This window comes from Mesoplodon densirostris, chromosome 12, assembly GCF_025265405.1.
Source record: "Mesoplodon densirostris isolate mMesDen1 chromosome 12, mMesDen1 primary haplotype, whole genome shotgun sequence".
Classification (NCBI taxonomy): domain Eukaryota; kingdom Metazoa; phylum Chordata; class Mammalia; order Artiodactyla; family Ziphiidae; genus Mesoplodon; species Mesoplodon densirostris.
This window is the reverse complement of record NC_082672.1, coordinates 79551380-79568753: the sequence shown is the minus strand read 5'-3', so window position 1 is coordinate 79568753 and position 17374 is coordinate 79551380. Positions and strand designations below refer to the sequence as shown.

Sequence of the window (17374 nt, the reverse complement as noted above, 5' to 3'; positions counted from 1 at the left end):
CAGAATATTGATTAAACAACCATATCAATCAACTTGACCTAATTTATTTATTTATTTATTTTTGGCTGTGCCATGCACCTTGTGGCATCTTAGTTCCCTGACCAGGCACTGAACCCAGGCAACTGCAGTGAAAGCACCAAGTCCTAACCACTGGACTGCCAGGGAGTTCCCAACTGTAAATATATATGTTCCCAACACCAGAACACATGAATATATTAAGCAAATACTAACAGATCTGAAGGGAGAAATAGAAAGTGACACAGTAAGTCCCCTACATACGAACGAGTTCTGTTCCGAGAGTATGTTCGTAAGGCCAATTTGTTTGTAAGTCCAACAAGGTTAGCCTAGGTACCCAACTAACACAATCAGCTATACGGTACTGTACTGTAATAGGTTTATAGTACTTTTCACACAAATAATACATAAAAAACAAACACAAAAAATAAAGAGGGCCTCCCTGGTGGCGCAGTGGTTAAGAGTCCGCCTGCCGATGCAGGGGATACGGGTTCGTGCCCCGGTCTGGGAGGATCCCATATGCCGCGGAGCGGCTGGGCCCGTGAGCCATGGCCGCTGGGCCTGCGCATCCGGAGCCTGTGCTCCGCAACGGGAGAGGCCACAACAGTGAGAGGCCCGCATACAGCAAAAAGAAAAAAAAAAATAAATAAAAAAAAAAAATAAAGAAAACATTTTTGATCTTACAGTACAGTACCTTGAAAAGTACAGTAGTGCAGTACAACAGCTGGCGCTTCTTAGCAGTACCAGCTACATCACCGCTGCTTTTACAGTTGCTTCCAGACATCCTACGCTTGAAATAAAGATACTATACTACTGTATTCTATACAGTACAGTACAGTAAAATACACAAAAGCACAACCACTTGCAGAGGATGCAAGCACGTGACAATGTAGCCAGACATGTGAACTAACTTACGTGACTGGACACGCGAACATGTGTTCGCATCTTTCAAAGTTCACAACTTGAAGATTCATATGTAGGGGACTTACTGTACTCATTAAAATGCTCTAACATCACTTTTTAAAAACTTACCCTCAAAGTATGGTGCTCTTGTGCTAGTAATAGTCTTAGCTCTTCATGCAGTGTTATAACTTCCAGAAACTGTCCCCATAAAGCCATTAGAAGTGAGCAAAGTTGTGCGAGATTCATATTTATAAGTTCTGCCAGTTCATCAGGATTCTCTATTTTCTGAAATGACAAGGAAAAAAACCTTTACTGCTCTCTGAGAATTACCATAACACACCTATATATATTACTGGGAATATTAATACAAAGGCAAATTTTTAGTTTTAAAAAATGTGTGTGTGCATTTGCATGTGTGTGTGTGTGCGCTTGCATGTGTGTGTAGAGAGAGACCAACTGACCCATGGCTTTTTTCTATCTGATAGTTACTACAGCACTTTTCGACCATTTAACCAATATTTCAATACCGGAGGTATCTTGTTACTGAAATAACATCATAGTCTAAAGTTACAAATCAGGATTCTATAGAACATGATCAAATTCAAACACTAAAATACTGGGAATTTTAAACACAATGTACAAATCATGACGAAAGTTATAAAAATTTTGAAAGATGATGAAATCTTAAAATCTGATTTTTTTCCCCATCAGCTAAGTAAAGTACTTAAAAGATCCATAACTCCTCAGAAAGGACTGACACACTCTCTAAAGTACTGCTTTGCCCTCACGCCTGTGCCCCTAGATTTTATTTTGCTGGCGGGGATCCTTTCATAGAGCTGTCGAACACTTCTTTCTCTTTTCTAACAACTCACTCACCCAGTATTTACTGCTCACATTTTACATGCTAAGGCCTACATTCTACAGACACCAAGATTAATATGAAAAGTTTGCAGTCTAATGAGGAAAGAAAAGTGGGTAAACGATTACAATATACTATTATGAGTGTTCTAATAGTGGTATTAAATTATCCCCTTTATTTAAATATTCACCTAAACTGATGATGGAAGTTAAGAGTACTGAATGAGATGCAGAATCTTCTAAAAGGCATTTGGTTTTCTTGAACTGATAAAATAAGAACTTCTAAACAAAGGATAACAAAGGACTATAAATCAGAATGATGTTTCTCTTTGGTCAAGCATTTTTATCATGAGGACAGGCTTTTCTTCAATACACTGAGGCAAGCAGTCCGTCTTCAGAGAGGTAGTATCTTGATGCAAAAATCTATCTTTAATTACTAGTAACACTAAGAAATCTACTTTAAATGCATACATGGGTGTTGATCTCATTTTCCTACTGTAAAGATGGAAGAAGTCTGCTCAGATTGAAGCTGACAGCCATTCCCGCCTACAGACCAATGATGGCCTCATTTATGGCTCTAGAGCTCTAGATCTAGCATCTACTGGATGACTGCACTTGGACAGTTCAACGTGTCCTAAACTGCACTGCACCCTCCCTTTCTAAAAACAAACAAAACCCCCAAATGTTGCTTATCACATATGACCCTCTTTCTCTCAGTTTGTATTGGCTTCCTTTTTTTTTTTTTTTGCGGTATGCGGGCCTCTCACTGTTGTGGCCTCCCCCGTTGCGGAGCACAGGCTCCGGACGCGCAGGCTCCGGACGCGCAGGCTCAGCGGCCATGGCTCACGGGCCCAGCCGCTCCGCGGCATATGGGATCCTCCCAGACCGGGGCACGAACCCGTATCCCCTGCATCGGCAGGCGGACTCTCAACCACTTGCGCCACCAGGGAGGCCCCTTGGCTTCCTTTTGAAGTCTGCAATCCAGCAGCCTTTTCTTCCCCAACCCAAACCAAGCTTCCATTTATCTTCTTAACTAAGAGAACACTTAAAACAAAAACTCAGCAACATTAGTAAGAAAGGAAGGGATCGTGTCTTATTCACTTTTGTGACTCTGGTTACTGGTACACAGTAGTCACTCAATAAATACTTACTGGACGAATAAATGAATGAATGAATAAGGAATTACAGGCCTCAGATAAGGAAAAAGCTCCCAGAATACAAGGACAAACTCAGAAAATGATGACAAATTCCAGAATTCTGGAATGGAAGCTAATCGAGTCAACAGATGATAAGTACTGATTAATCAACATACACAGAAATTCTACAGAGGTGTTCTGCCCCAGGAAATGGTTTATAAATGTTATTAGAAATGAAGCTAACAAGTTTTTCATGTCTCCTAAGAACACACAAAAGATTAAAATGTACTATAAAGAAGCTGAAACCTGCAGCATTGTTTCAAGAATGAATTTAATGGAGTTAGGAAAAGAAGACTAGAATAAGTATTTGACAGTAATTAAATAGCACTACGTAAGGCAAGCAATGCTACACCTAGTATAATCTACACACAAGTAGAACTAATTCTCCTCCAGAGAGCAAGGCTATCTAGATACCTTGTATTTATTAATTGTATTTCTCAGGGATCATGGCACCAAGGTTCTGAGAAAGGACTTTTAGTATTTTCATTATTGGGAAAAGCATCCCTTCAGGTATAAACAAATTACTCCTTTGGTTTATATAACTCTTTACAGTAAGTGTCAAAATATAAATAATAATCATTTCTTTTTTATATTAAAAAGGAAATAAGAATTAAGTTTGATAAGATCTTTTATATGTATAAATGTAGGAATAATAAGACCTTACATTTATATATATTTTTTCAAATAACATTCATTATTTTGTCCTATTCATAGCATTCACTGACCTTGTTTGATTACAAAATGGTGCTTACTTTAATAGACTTGGAAAATGGGGGAAAGCAAAAAAGAAAAAAATAAAGTTCATTTTAGTTTATAGTCTTCAATTTTTTTCAGTTATAGAGAGAAAAAAACCAGAATCATATATAGCTTTATGCCATTTTCACTGGATAACACAGTATGAGCATTTCCCTACATCATCAAACATTTGTTGAAAGCAACATTTTTAAGGTTGTACAACTTTTTTAGATTATGAGTGTCCCATGATTTCTTTAACCATTGTCTTACTGTTGGGGATTTATTTAGGTTAATGTTTTACAATATTATAAGTTACACTACATATGAATCTCTGTTTATTTGGTATAAATTGAGAAGAAATACTCTTTTTGGCTTTGGAAACATACTGCCAAACAATATCACTTTACAAAAATATGTAAGTTTAAGTAATGCTTAAAAAAATTTTTCCAGAAATTCTTTGAGTGAACTAATAAGAGAAAAAGGACACTTCTGATCAGTTAATTATCTTTGCTATTTCATTTATATGCACAATAATATACATTTTAAAGTTAATTTAACTTCACGTTCAAGTCAAATGTTGTTTGATCAACTAAGTTGTGTTTCTACCTAGATCAACAATTTTATCTTTGCATTTTAGAAAGGATAAATAATTAATATTTTCTTCAATAAAATACTTAGAAAACAGAATCCACCCAAATAACTTGGTAACGTGAATTTTAAAAATGCAAGTACCTTGACTTCTTCACATAATTCAGTAAGTCGCGCTTCCACATCCATTTCCTCTGAAAGGAGTAAAGAGTAATTGGAGGAAGTATCTCAATGTTAGATCTGTAAACTGTTTTTGAAATTATAGAAATAAATTAAATTACCTTTAAAAAACAAGAAGGTTGCAAAATATCCGGACTATATTAAATGAGTTAAATTTCAATGTAATATATTTTTCTAAACTCATTAATCATGCAGGTAATGTGATAATTAGTAAATTCTATGTTCTGATTACAGGCATACCTCAAAAATATTGCAGTTCGGTTCCAGACCACTGCAAAAGAGTGAAAACTGCAATAAAGCTAACTACATGAATTTTCTGGTTTCCCAGTGCATATAAAAGTTACATTTACACTATACTGTAGTCTATTAAGTGTGCAATAGCATTATGTCTAAAAAACAATGTACATACCTTAACTTAAAAATATTTTATTGCTAAAAAAATGCCAACCATCATCTGAGCCTGCCGTGAATTGTACTCTTTTTGCAACAGTAACATAAAAAATCACTGATCACAGATCACCATAATAAAATAATGATAATAATGAAAAAGCTTGAAATATTGAGAGAACTATCAAAACGTGATACAGAGACACAAAGTGAGCAAATGCTGTTGGGAAAAATGCTGCCAACAGACTTGCTTGCCGTAGGGTTGCCATAAATCTTCAATTTGTGGAAAACACAGTAAGCGTGAAGTGCAATAAAGTGAGGTATGCCTGTATTAAGTAGCGGGTTTCTGTTCTCATAAGAGGCTAACACTGTCAAGGAACTACTGACTATACACCTCAAGTAACTTGCACAACTGCATCCCAGAAAAGATAAAACACACAACTAAGGTTTTATTGCATTTCACATATTATAAATTCCAGTGATCTTAGTATTTTGTATTACATATGTACATGCTTCACTTTTTACAAAAGCTTCGCTTTTTACAGTAGCTATAGTTCAAGTCAAAATAATTTTTATAACCAAAACATATATAAAGCATGCCTGGAATATAAGCTGTTTAATGAAAATGAATGACAAAATCCTTTCCAACAAAAAATAAGTTTCTATTTTAGTTTAATAAATTCAGTTTTCTATCAGACAGTCTAAAACCGAGGCAATTTTTCCCATATAATCCTAACTTATTTAATGTATGCTACAACCACTTACAAAGGGGGGTGCAGATTAATTTACAATCAAAATGGTAATAGTTACAAAGGAGTACAGAAACTAACAGAATAGAAGACTTATTAGTTACTTTTTGCAGGGAAGACATTTCGCTAAAGCCTGAAATATCATGTTTAGATATACTCAGTTTTTCTTCAGAAATCAAACTAAAATGAGTTCTCCTAAGAGAACTCTAACAGCATAGCGTCAGCACACAACATTCCACTATCTTGTTGCTGTAAGGGAGTTTAACTGATCATTCTCACACAAAAGCAAGAATACATTCTGTGACATCCCTGAATTCATTCATCAGCTCACTGTCTCGTAAGGTATACTGAATGTTTACTACTTGATAAAAGAATGATAAACATTTAAATTTCATAAAATAAGCAGTTACACTGATGTGCTGAACACAACCAACCTATGATGGGAACAACAAAGACTCTGTTGGTAACTAAAACCAGGAGGACACACAAATGTTTTGGAATTCACAAAATATATAAATTACCCACTGATAACTACAGAAATCTGCTGAGATTTCAAAAATCATTTCACCGTCAGGTAAATCAGTGGCTTCTAATGTTAGGTTTTCCAAAAAAAAAGAAAAAATCTGGCAGACCCTGTATTAAAATCATAACTTCCATATGCCAACATCTGTTTTCACATCACTCATATTTTCCTTTGATAGAAGAAAATCAGCAAAATTGGTCTTAGTAGGTTACATATCCTACCTATGAATTTTTAAAAAATGAAAATAAACTTTTTAGAGTTTTGATACACTTTTCTCATCTTTACATACAAGAGCCTAAGTGCAGAAACTGGTCCATTTGCATTATGGTTTGTGAGAGCTACTTCAATGCAAACACCTTCAGGGATGCTTAAATGCAAAACTTAACTTCAAAACCTCTGAGATGAAATGATTTCAACATCATTTAGGATTTTAACTGAGTTTAATTAATTTTTCTTTTAAAAATGCCTATGTATCTATTTATACAACTTTAGAGAAATGTATACAGGTTATTTTCTTACGATTTTTCTTTTCGGCCGCGCCATGCGGTATGATCTCAGTTCCCCAACCAGAGACTGAACCCGGGCCGTGGGAGCGAAAGCCTGGAATCCTAACCACTAGGCCACCAGGGAGCTCCCTACACACTTTGCTTTACCTTGGCTCCTCCTGCTAATTGAAGGTGGCAGCTTAGAACACATCTTTCCATATTTTCAAATATATACATATATGAGATCTGGAGTCACTGCTTTCCAAAAATCGATGTATTTTACAAACCTGCTGCAATTTGCTTTTTTTCTCTCAGCAGTACTCCACGTAAATGGGATATGCATCCCTAAAGCACTTTTTTCAAATGGCTGCATAATATCCCTTGGTGTGGGTACCTCAAAGTCCATTCTTTGCTGAATGATGGGAATTTATCTTTGTTTTCACTTGCCACTAAGAATACTGTGATCAATGTGCGTGTACATATACTGTTACATACGAGTACTCCTTTCCGTGCTACAGATGAACAAAAATGGAGCTGCTAGGTCGAAAGGTAAATGCATCTTAAATTTATCTTTTAAATCTATTCACCCTCTCATCTACTCATTCATTCAACAGATATTCATAGCATAGTTGAGATAATGCCAATACACTGCTAGGAGTTAAGGATGAAAGATATCTCAAAGAAAGTGTTATTTAACTAACTTCACTATGTTTTAGTTTTGAATCAAGTCTTTCCCCACCCAACCAAATACTGGGCCCTTCTTTATATAGGCCTCATTATATGAGCAGCGTTTTTTAAAATTATTTAGCATGCTCACATCTAAATTGATAGGCTGACAATACAATAGTTAATGAGAAGTATATTTTTATTGCTAAAAAGAACACTAAACCATGTCATAAACGACCATAATTTCACACCATGAATTCTTCAATTTTATAGTTAAGTTACTTAATGAGAATATAAAATTATATTCTAAAATAATGATCATAAATAAATCTTCAACCTTTCTTTTTTCCTTCCTGATAACAAGATAAGTTTATCGCTTCACAGTTTTAGTGAAAACTGACCCACTTAAAGTATTTCTGGGCTAGTTTTCATTTGAGAAATATGGAGAAAGATTTTGGCTCCTTAATTTCCTTTTGTCCATACTTCTGAAAACTGAGAAACAAATGCTTTGATTTAATTTTATTTTTTATTTCTACAGCTTTTCGTAACTTAAAAAAAAAGTAATAGTGATGGTCTATTCAACACCAAGTAAAAACATTCAATATACTTATGGAAAGATAATAAATTAAGTACTATTGCTATTCAAGAACAAAAGTCTATAACATATAGGGAAATATATCAATAAAATAATGAGATCACAATATTTCCTTTCAAATGTTTAACATATCTGGATAGTGGCGACTTAATATTACTGTATTTTGCTTTTTAAACTTAGAACAATAAAAAATAAATACAAATTGACTCAAAAAACAAAGCCAGATACTAAAGATGCTTCTCTCTTTACTTCTGTAATGCATGAAATTAGCTTCAGTTTTTAAACCACATTTTATTATCCTTAGCCCTACCCAAAGACAAACTGACTTTGAACAAATTTAAGGCATTACCATTAAACCAACAAATTCTGTCAATGAACATGGTTTCCAAAAAGTGCTCTTTGTAGGAACTCTAAAATGAATATGTTAAAAGCCAAAGAAATCTTTGTATTTAACATTTCCAGTTTTAAATGAAAACTTCAGTATTAAAATTAATCACAAATTAACCAAAGCTTACCTACAAACCAAATTGATTCTAACAGTAAGTTCTTACATAAGGGTGGTAGGAACATACAATATTAAGAAATACATATTTATGAAATTTGACACTAGTTTAAAGCAAAGTTTCCTGCTAATTAAAAGGGATTATTTACTTAACCTATTTGTAAACGTACCTAGACAGGTGTCTTTCTGGGTTGGTGGCTGTTTTCTTCTGAGAAGGCGCTCATAAAGGACCTGCATGTTGGCCTTGGCTAGTTATAAGGATTGCACACAGCACTAGTTACTATACTCCTTTTACAATAAAATTTATTAGAATTTTCCAATTTGTTATTAATAGTTTTAGTACTGCTCCGATAGTGCAGTTAGATTAGAACACTAAAGCAAAATCTTTCAGTTAGTTAATTAGCTTATTAGAATTACAAATGATGTACATTCACGTTTATGTTACTTTGTTCTTTTTTCTATTTAAGTGTATGTGCCACTCAACATTTCATAGTCCAATATTATTTTTGTTTTAATTTCTTAAACTCAGAATTTTAGAGTTGGCAGGGGTCTCAGAGATCAGTGAGGTCAACCCCCTGCCTTTACAAGTGTAGAGACCGGGGCCCCAAAAGGTTACATGACTTGGTAAAGCCTAGATTCCAGAATCCCTGACACCCATTTTCAGTAAGAGTTCCTTGCACCAAACCAATATTTAACTGTATGTCATCAAAAAAATGTACATCATTCATCTACGAGAAAAGAAAAAGACACAAGCAGAACAGAATTCAAGGCATTATTTTTAAAAAGGGAATAGAGCTTAGATACACTCCTCACACCATGGTGGAATTTAAGACTTTTAAATATATACATATTTGAAAACTCAAGAAAAGTGCTAAATAGTAGAAAGAAATAGAATACATCCTCTAATCAAGAACTACTTTACAAACATACTAAAACTGGTGAATATAATGATATTTAGTCAACAGTGTTTTACAGAAATATTATCTAGTGCCTACAATCTAATTTTGCTAGGATAAAAATAAACAATGTTAATAGTTCAGAATATGCAATAGGTTTTTTTGAATAGTTAATAATATTTTTAATGTTTTCCTAGAATATGCATTCAAGAATAAACTAAAATTCACAATAAATAGAAAATATAAATAATGAAAAGTTTAAGAATAACACAAGGTATCACTGACAAATATTTACTGAAGATGAATCTTGAATTTAAAAATCCCTAGGAAACTACTATAAAGTATGTGCTGATGTCTATGTACTTTTCAATTATCAATAAAAACTGTATTGTGCTATTTCATTCATTCATCCATTCAACAAATATATTTTGAGTAAACACCATGTGTAAGGTACTAATAACTTTATTCTACCACTATTATTTACTTTTTTGAAACTGAAGTCTAGGGGTTTGCTTTAGAATTTTATTTTCTGATAAAATATTTTAAGCAAATAATTTGGAATAAAATTGATATTCATTTAGTAACTGACTCCTGAAATTAAACATAAGGGCTCTTTTAATTATGATATTTTCTACACTATATTCATAAGCCCAAAGTAATATATATGTGCCATAAAAGCCATCCTTACCCCAAAGTTAAAAACCTTAAAAATAAATGAATTATCATACTGAAGTTAGATAAATTAGTGCTAATACTGTCTAAGCTATTTGAAATAAATCTTTGCCTTTGAAAAGAGATGCTTGTTTCCTTTAAACATTATTTCCTTTTGTACAGAAATATTTTTTTATAAGTTAAAATGTGGTTTAAGTGTTTTTCCATTCGGAAACATTACACGTTAAAACTCTTTGAAAATTCTGTGCACGCAGCATGGACAGGCCCACCTCACACGGGGCTCTCTGTACTAACCCATAAGAACCCCACCCAGCTGTGGGAGTCTCTCCTGTCTCTCTCAGTGCTGAACTGACTCCTTATTAAGGGAAAGGGGATGTCAAAGCTCTTCAAAGACCTAGAAGAGGCCTGCTCTTTCCTCAGCACTTTGCTCAGCCCGAAGGAATTCCTCCGTTAACCAGTTTTCCTTGTGGAGCTTCCTCACACCTTCTGCTTTCTGGACGCCCTCCTCTTTCATTCCTGATGCATTCAGCACATTTGGACCCCTTCAATCCTCCTGCCCTTAGAATGGAAACCAGTTTGCATAAACAGTCCCAGTTACTTACAGGTAGTAAGTGGCAGCAATGGTGCACACATGCAAATGCAGTCCTGAGCACCACACGATGATGCCTCCACGAATTCAACATCCAAACTACTAACAGATTCTCCTACAGAAATGCCATTACACACGGTTCCTGTGTCATACCACTACTTTTCAGTAACATGCTATTGCCCTTCATTAACATTATGGTTTAATAGTTTTGTGGTCTGACCATTAAACCTAAATTAACCAAAATTTATCATATAATTCTCCTAAGAAAATGTGTTTGAATCCCAAAGAACCAAATTAAAAAATATATGAAGCATAATTTTTCCATTAATTGAGGATTAGTGATAGCTAAAATTAGTTCTATTCTACAAACAATTCTTTCATTTTAAAAAAAGAACATTTTTAACAGTTTACATTTGAGGCATTGGTCTCTTAAAGGATTTTCCTAAGGGAAATAGAAGATTCTAAGTACATGAAACAGCAAGGAAAAAGAATATTCCAGAGAATAGTAATCAAAAGGTTTCTGTACTACCATTTTTGACTTGAGGAAGAATACATGAGCAAGAAAGAACAAACATTTTCCTACTGCTTGTAAAACTGGGGATACATTGGGATCCTTGAATTAAGCATTCTAAATAGTCAACTGAATGATATCTGTTTCTAGTCAAGTCAGGAAAAGTGTGCACTGGACTGACTGATAATGAAATTAATCCAACCCGTGGGAGCATCTGCTGACAGGCAGCGGTACAACAGCCAGCCTGTTCTCACAGCTGAACTTCAGTGAGGTACAGATCACTTCCTTACAATTCTTTTGTGTCTCAAGATAGGCAGTTATAAAAACGGGCTAATTAGTCTCAAACCCAAGAATTATTTTCAGTAACTGACTATTTTTGATAGTGCATCAATATTGTTAAAAGACTGAGATCCTTGAGGAACAAAGAAATAAACAAGAACAGTGATTAATTTCAGTAAAATTTAAAAAGTAATTTTGATTTATTCAAGTATGTAATGATGAAAATAATTTATTCTAAAGAGATAATTAAAATGAGCTTTTTATGATGAGCTATTAGCTGATATTTGAAAGTAAAAGCTTATAAAACTTTCATAAAATGTCTGAGTAAAAACATTTTTGCAAATCTCAATAATTTATCTTCTGTGAAGTGATATATGTATTTTGCAAACTACAAGTGGTATACAAAATCAAGGCAACATGATTTTTTATTATGTATTACAATATACATGCAGATATTAATGTCGGACAAAAACCGAAGACTGGTGTTTTAAAATTATTTTTAAAAATTTCAGAATGTTAAAACTGAGTAATGTTATTATTTTCTGAAATGAAATAAAAGAAATAAGATCTGAGATCACTTAAAACCAAACATATTTTAAAAAAAGGTCCCAAGTACCTACAATCTGCTTAGGCGGTTAAATATTTGGAAGTATGGATTTAATTTATCTTACCTAATCTAACTAATTTCTCTTCCCTATCTAATAATTCTATGGATAATTACATTTGTTTTCTAGTAAGCTTTCTGCTTGTATTCTAAGAGAAGTAGTAATATTGAAATACTGTTCAAAAAAATCTACCAAAGGACTCATTTCAAACTTAGCACCAAGAAATTATTTCTCAATATCATACAGGTTTTTTAATTTCAGAAAGTAATTATCAAAGATTGAAAAAGATGAAGTTGAGAGAGAAGCAAAAGTGAAGCACATAAACCTAGTTTTGGTACAGAAACTATGGCCAAGCTGGTTACTAGCAATATGAGAATGAAGAGAGTGCCTTGAACTAAAGCAGAGGTCTGGCTACTTTCAACATACCCAGTTCTAGTTTCTGACAAGAGGGAAGCTCTTCTGTTACCGTAATGAAGTAGCTGTGCAGCCCCTTGAAGGCCAGCAGGAGGGTGGCGCAGAGGGTGTAATGGAAACGGTAGGCGTGACGCAGGAAGGAGTCTGCAATGACGAAGCTGAAGCCCTAAACAAGGAGTCGATGTGAGACACACTGTTAGTAACCGAGAGTCTAAAAATAGCACCCCTGAAGCTTAGAAAAATAGAGGATTTACAAATCACAGTTAATTCTAAAACGGATAAGAAATCTAGCAATATCTTAGGGCGTTCCTCTCGTTCACACAAGTAATTTAAACACAGGAAACTTTGACTGAGTGGTACTCCACTTCTGTAGTATGAGCCCTCTTTTCTTTCAGGGGAGTAATGGCTGTACTCATACTGCTGCGAGCTGGGTCTCAACTCTGGCAGTGACTCTTTACAAGCGCCTTTGCAATGATTCTACCAGTTGTATGAAGGGAGCAGGGGGAGAGAGTAAGTAATAAAAAAGGCCCCGGCTGTCAAAGGTCTCTATCCATCAAGTCTTGTAAAATCTTGAAGTATCAGGTTCGTTTTCAAAAAAACAACTGGAACCAACCAATTTGTTAAGATCATATTTAATTAGATCTGTAAGTTGTTGAGCTCAAATAATTAACAAAAGAACGATCACATTCACAAACATAACAGTTAAAACAAATTTCATTCAAAGTAAGACAGAAAAGAGGATTTATAAATATATCAGTTCTTACGTCTGGTGATAACTGTTTTGTGTAGTTAATACCAAAGACCACACTTTCAAGAGTAGGAATCACAGAATCTTTGTTTTGTGCTGGTGCATTTCTGTTTAACCAAGTAGTCTTCACAGGGCGAGGAAAGCTGGAGGAACAAGCATCACATTATTACTGTCATAGGAGTCTATTTATAGTGTTAAGTTAAATGTTTACAAAAGAAAGTCTTAGAGGGACAGAATAAAAAGCAAGGGCTTTGCAAGGCTATGATTTCTAAACTCTTCTTAAAGTAACTTTACAATTTTTCCTTTAAGAATTTGAGATAAAGTACTGGCTAACTATATGAAGGCCAAAGCATTTGACTGGTTGGCAGCTTGGCAAAAGGGAAAAAACAGGAAAGTAAATCAAATGTACCATAAGCAGAGAGCAGCCTTCATTTGCAAAACGAATTTGCTTCGCAAAAATGAAATATCTAGATCCTAGCAACGAGGGTGTCGCAAGTCATTGGTAAATACCACGTGCTATGAAGTGTTTCTTAAAATTGAGTCAAAGAAGCTGTACTTAAAAAAATCAAATATAAGAAACAAGTTATGCAAAAAACAAGCAAAGTCTTAACCTCAGTTACTTTAAATAATTGATTTAATGTCTATAGTTGGGTTGATCATAGAAATTGTTTTATATAAATATAATATTTAGGGACTTCCCTGGTGGCGCAGTGGTTAAGAATCCACCCACCAATGCAGGGGACACGGGTTCGAGCCCTGGTCCGGGAAGATGGCACATGCCGCAGAGCAACTAAGCCCGTGAGCCACAACTACTGAGCCTGCTCTCTAGAGCCCGCAAGCCACAACTACTGAGCCCACGCGCCAAAACTACTGAAGTCCGTATGTCTAGAGCCCGTGCTCTGCAACAAGAGAAGCCACCATGGTGAGAAGCCCGCACACCACAATGAAGAGCAGCCCCTGGTCACCACAACTAGAGAAAGCCCGCGCACAACAACGAAGACCCAACGCAGCCAAAAATAAAAATAAATAAATTAAAATAATAATGGTTAAAAATGTAATACTGTAAACTAAAATTTTTTTCATCTAGTTTAGAGGACTAAGAAGTCCAGCTATAACAAAACTTCAGGAGAAACCCTGCATTTATAGAAGCATAAATAGTGAGGAACACTACCGTGAACAGGACCCCTCTACCAGCGTGCCACCAGCAAAAAGCCTTCCTTCCCCCTGCCTTGCTTTTCTTCCCGACCCTCTCCTTTACAGGCAAAGAAGGGCACAGCTCTAGCAGCGAGAGAGGGGACATCAGAGCCCAGGGCAGTGACGGAAAGAGCAGCAACCCCAGTTGTCGCAGGCGCCTCAGTCTCTTCTCCCGTCGCCAACCAGAGCCAACAGCTAGTCCTCTTGGCTTCTGATTCTGAGCCAAAAATGTCCTCTCCTTGCAGTGAACGGCCTCTAGGAGATGAACCGCCTCTCCCCACCAGTCTGTGCAAGAGCTGCAGTACCGCAGGAGGAATCACACACTGAGTCACCAGGACGAGCTCCCTGTACTCAGCGATTAGAGAGCAGCACTGATAACCCAAGCTAACCGCTAGGGACTGTTTGCGCATTTCTTCCGAAAAGAAACGGAGCCATTGTTATAAAGAGAAAGGAATGCTTGAAATAGCTTCGTTAGAGATTCTTACTGAAATTACAAAACTAAGAAATGCGGAAAACTACAGGAATGTATTTTATAAACAGATTAAAAACTTTTAGCATTAAAACCTAACAGGCTATTCATATGTATACTACTTATTCGGAAGTTATATTTCAAAAAAACATACTTTCCTGTCAAAGAAGTTTCGTTGAGTTATCATGCTGTTAAATATTAATTTATTTAATCAACACCTAAAATTGTCTTGAGTAAGTTTATAATAAAATTATATATAATCATAGGAACACTTTCCTGTTTACAAAAGTTATAGCAACTGAGAACAAGCTCTCAAAGGTCTAACAGGAAAGACAAAAATGGCAAAACAACTAGTTCTAGATCTTACTACAGAATAAGGAAGGCAAAACAGGCCATCTGGAGAAACAGACTTCTTCCTGGCCCCATGCTCTAAAGACATCACGGGACAACACAGGGGAAGTGGGGCTCACAATTTTTACAGCAACGTAAAGACATGCAACAGTCTGTTACTTGGGGAAAATATGTTAAATTGTCTTGGTTTTCTATAAATTCTGAAGTAGGTAATTCTACAAAATCACCTACTTAGTTTTCTGATAAGTCAGTTTAACATCATAACCCGTAAGCATCATCCCTAACATCAGTTGCTGGAATAAAATTTGCATCAGAAATTGTAAAGTAGTTCAGAAGTCAAGTCAATTTGGAGCCTTTTCACATAAGTTACTGATTTAAAAGTGTCTATCTGTTACCCATGCCACAAGGATGATGTCTTACTGTAAGAACTAAAGAGCCTGAACTGTATTCTCACATTAATGAAAGACAACCCATCTCCCCATGGAAGTGAGCAGAAAAAACAATTATCCCAATGAATTTATTATGATCCAGAATATTATGTAACTTTAGGCTAACATGATATAGTTTAAAATGGCTTATTTAGTAAAGATCCATAAAATTGGTTATTAACTTAGAAAACAAGAATTACTATATAGATTTAAGAAGATAAACTAGTCTAGAGAAAAGACACAAAAACTATGAAAAAATGAATACACTTTCCCAGAGAATGAATAGTTACAGTCAGCATTGCATAAAAACAGAGGTGCAGACTAAACAATGCTGTATGGTTATTTCCATATTGCATTACTTTTCTTGGTCAGTTTATTGGACAAAGAATGCTCCATATTTTTGTAATAAAGAAGTCATCAATCTAATGTTCCCATGCTCTTATATTTTATTAATACTTTAGTATAAAAATGAAAGTATTTATTAAATAAGTGTGATTTTAGAAATTCCTATTTCAGTTATCTTTATCAAAGTATATGTTTTCATTATGAAAATAAAAGACACTATGTAATTAAGGAGCATTTACCTTATTAGTGGCTGGTGTAGTGCAACCAATGATGCATGGACTGTCACAGACACGACAGAAAGGTGGAAGTAATCAAACATGACATTGACATGGTGATGGAGGCCTCTTTGGAGGCTAAAGTGCAGCTTCAGTGTTCGGCTGCTTATTAGCTGCAAGGCGTTCAGATCATCTGCCCTATAAAAAGCAACACATTTGCTTATTAGTATGAAAATTTAGTAAAGGCCAACATTTTATAGCATAGTTTAAACTATCAAAATCTTTAATTACTTAATTATTCTTTAAAAACAGAATGAGAATAATTTTTAAAGCATCACATTTGCATTAGACAGTAATATGAAATCTAACAATACGAAAATAACCAGATCTTACTTCTAGTTTTCTAACCGTACTTACAGTTTCCATGTTAACGGACTGTTTTTCACTAATGCCCCTACAAAATGAGTCTTTTTTGATACTTTAGGAAATACTCTCATCTTAAAATTTTATTCCAAAGGGAATACTGTTTATAATAAAGTTGCAGTACAGTGTAGGTCAAATCCTATTGTGATAAATCCCAAAAGGTGTTTAAAATTATTTTTATGGTACAAAATTTTGTTATTAAGTGTTGCTCAAAAATAAGCAAGTATCAATAATTGGTATATATTTTATTACAGATATTTAATCTGTCATTAGATTTATACATACAAAAATTGAAACAATGCCATGAAAATATGTCCAAATGTGTATCTATTTTTAACCAATACGTACATTATAATTACCTACAGCTAATTAACTATTTACTCATTTCAGCTTACTCCACTTATAGAATTGACTTGGTTTAAAAAAGAATCCCTCAAGGAATTCCCTGCAATAAACAAGTACTACAGAGGAGCAGTAGCCACCACGTAAAAAATTCTTATTCCTCCATGGTAGTAAAGAGGACATCTCACAAGCAGACCTCTGAGAAATGGAACTGCTTAGACATTTATCCCACATGTAGTCTGAATTTATATACAATTTTCAAGAAGTATTTCGACAGGTACATTTGAAATGAAAAAAACCCCATGAAAGTAAAATAGTAAAATGGATCTCTGATTCTTGTTTTAAATGAATACAAGCACAGTTTGTCCCTAAAATGTATGACTGTATGTCCAGATGTGTGGACAAGTTCAGGGTACAGTCCTAAAACTTCTTCATGGACTCTGGAAACAACTGTTAAGTCTAAGAGTCATCAGTCTTGATAACTCTCTGAATATCAAGAGAGGCCCACCTG

General features: G+C 34.9%; 1 protein-coding gene across 8 annotated transcripts in view; it reads right to left on the bottom strand.

The window, feature by feature from the left end:
• Positions 1 to 17374, bottom strand: part of FAM135A (family with sequence similarity 135 member A) — a 116368-nt gene that overhangs the window by 44610 nt on the left and 54384 nt on the right. For 7 of the 8 annotated variants that reach the window (XM_060114645.1, XM_060114650.1, XM_060114653.1 and 4 more), the window contains 6 exons: positions 16123 to 16296; positions 13113 to 13239; positions 12361 to 12514; positions 8553 to 8630; positions 4440 to 4489; positions 1048 to 1203 (listed from right to left, as the gene is read on the bottom strand). In XM_060114645.1, coding sequence (XP_059970628.1) covers positions 1048 to 1203; positions 4440 to 4489; positions 8553 to 8630; positions 12361 to 12514; positions 13113 to 13239; positions 16123 to 16296 — 739 coding nt within the window. Of the gene's footprint in view, positions 1 to 1047; positions 1204 to 4439; positions 4490 to 8552; positions 8631 to 12360; positions 12515 to 13112; positions 13240 to 16122; positions 16297 to 17374 lie in introns of those variants that run through there. The other variant, XM_060114652.1, reaches the window with a different exon arrangement.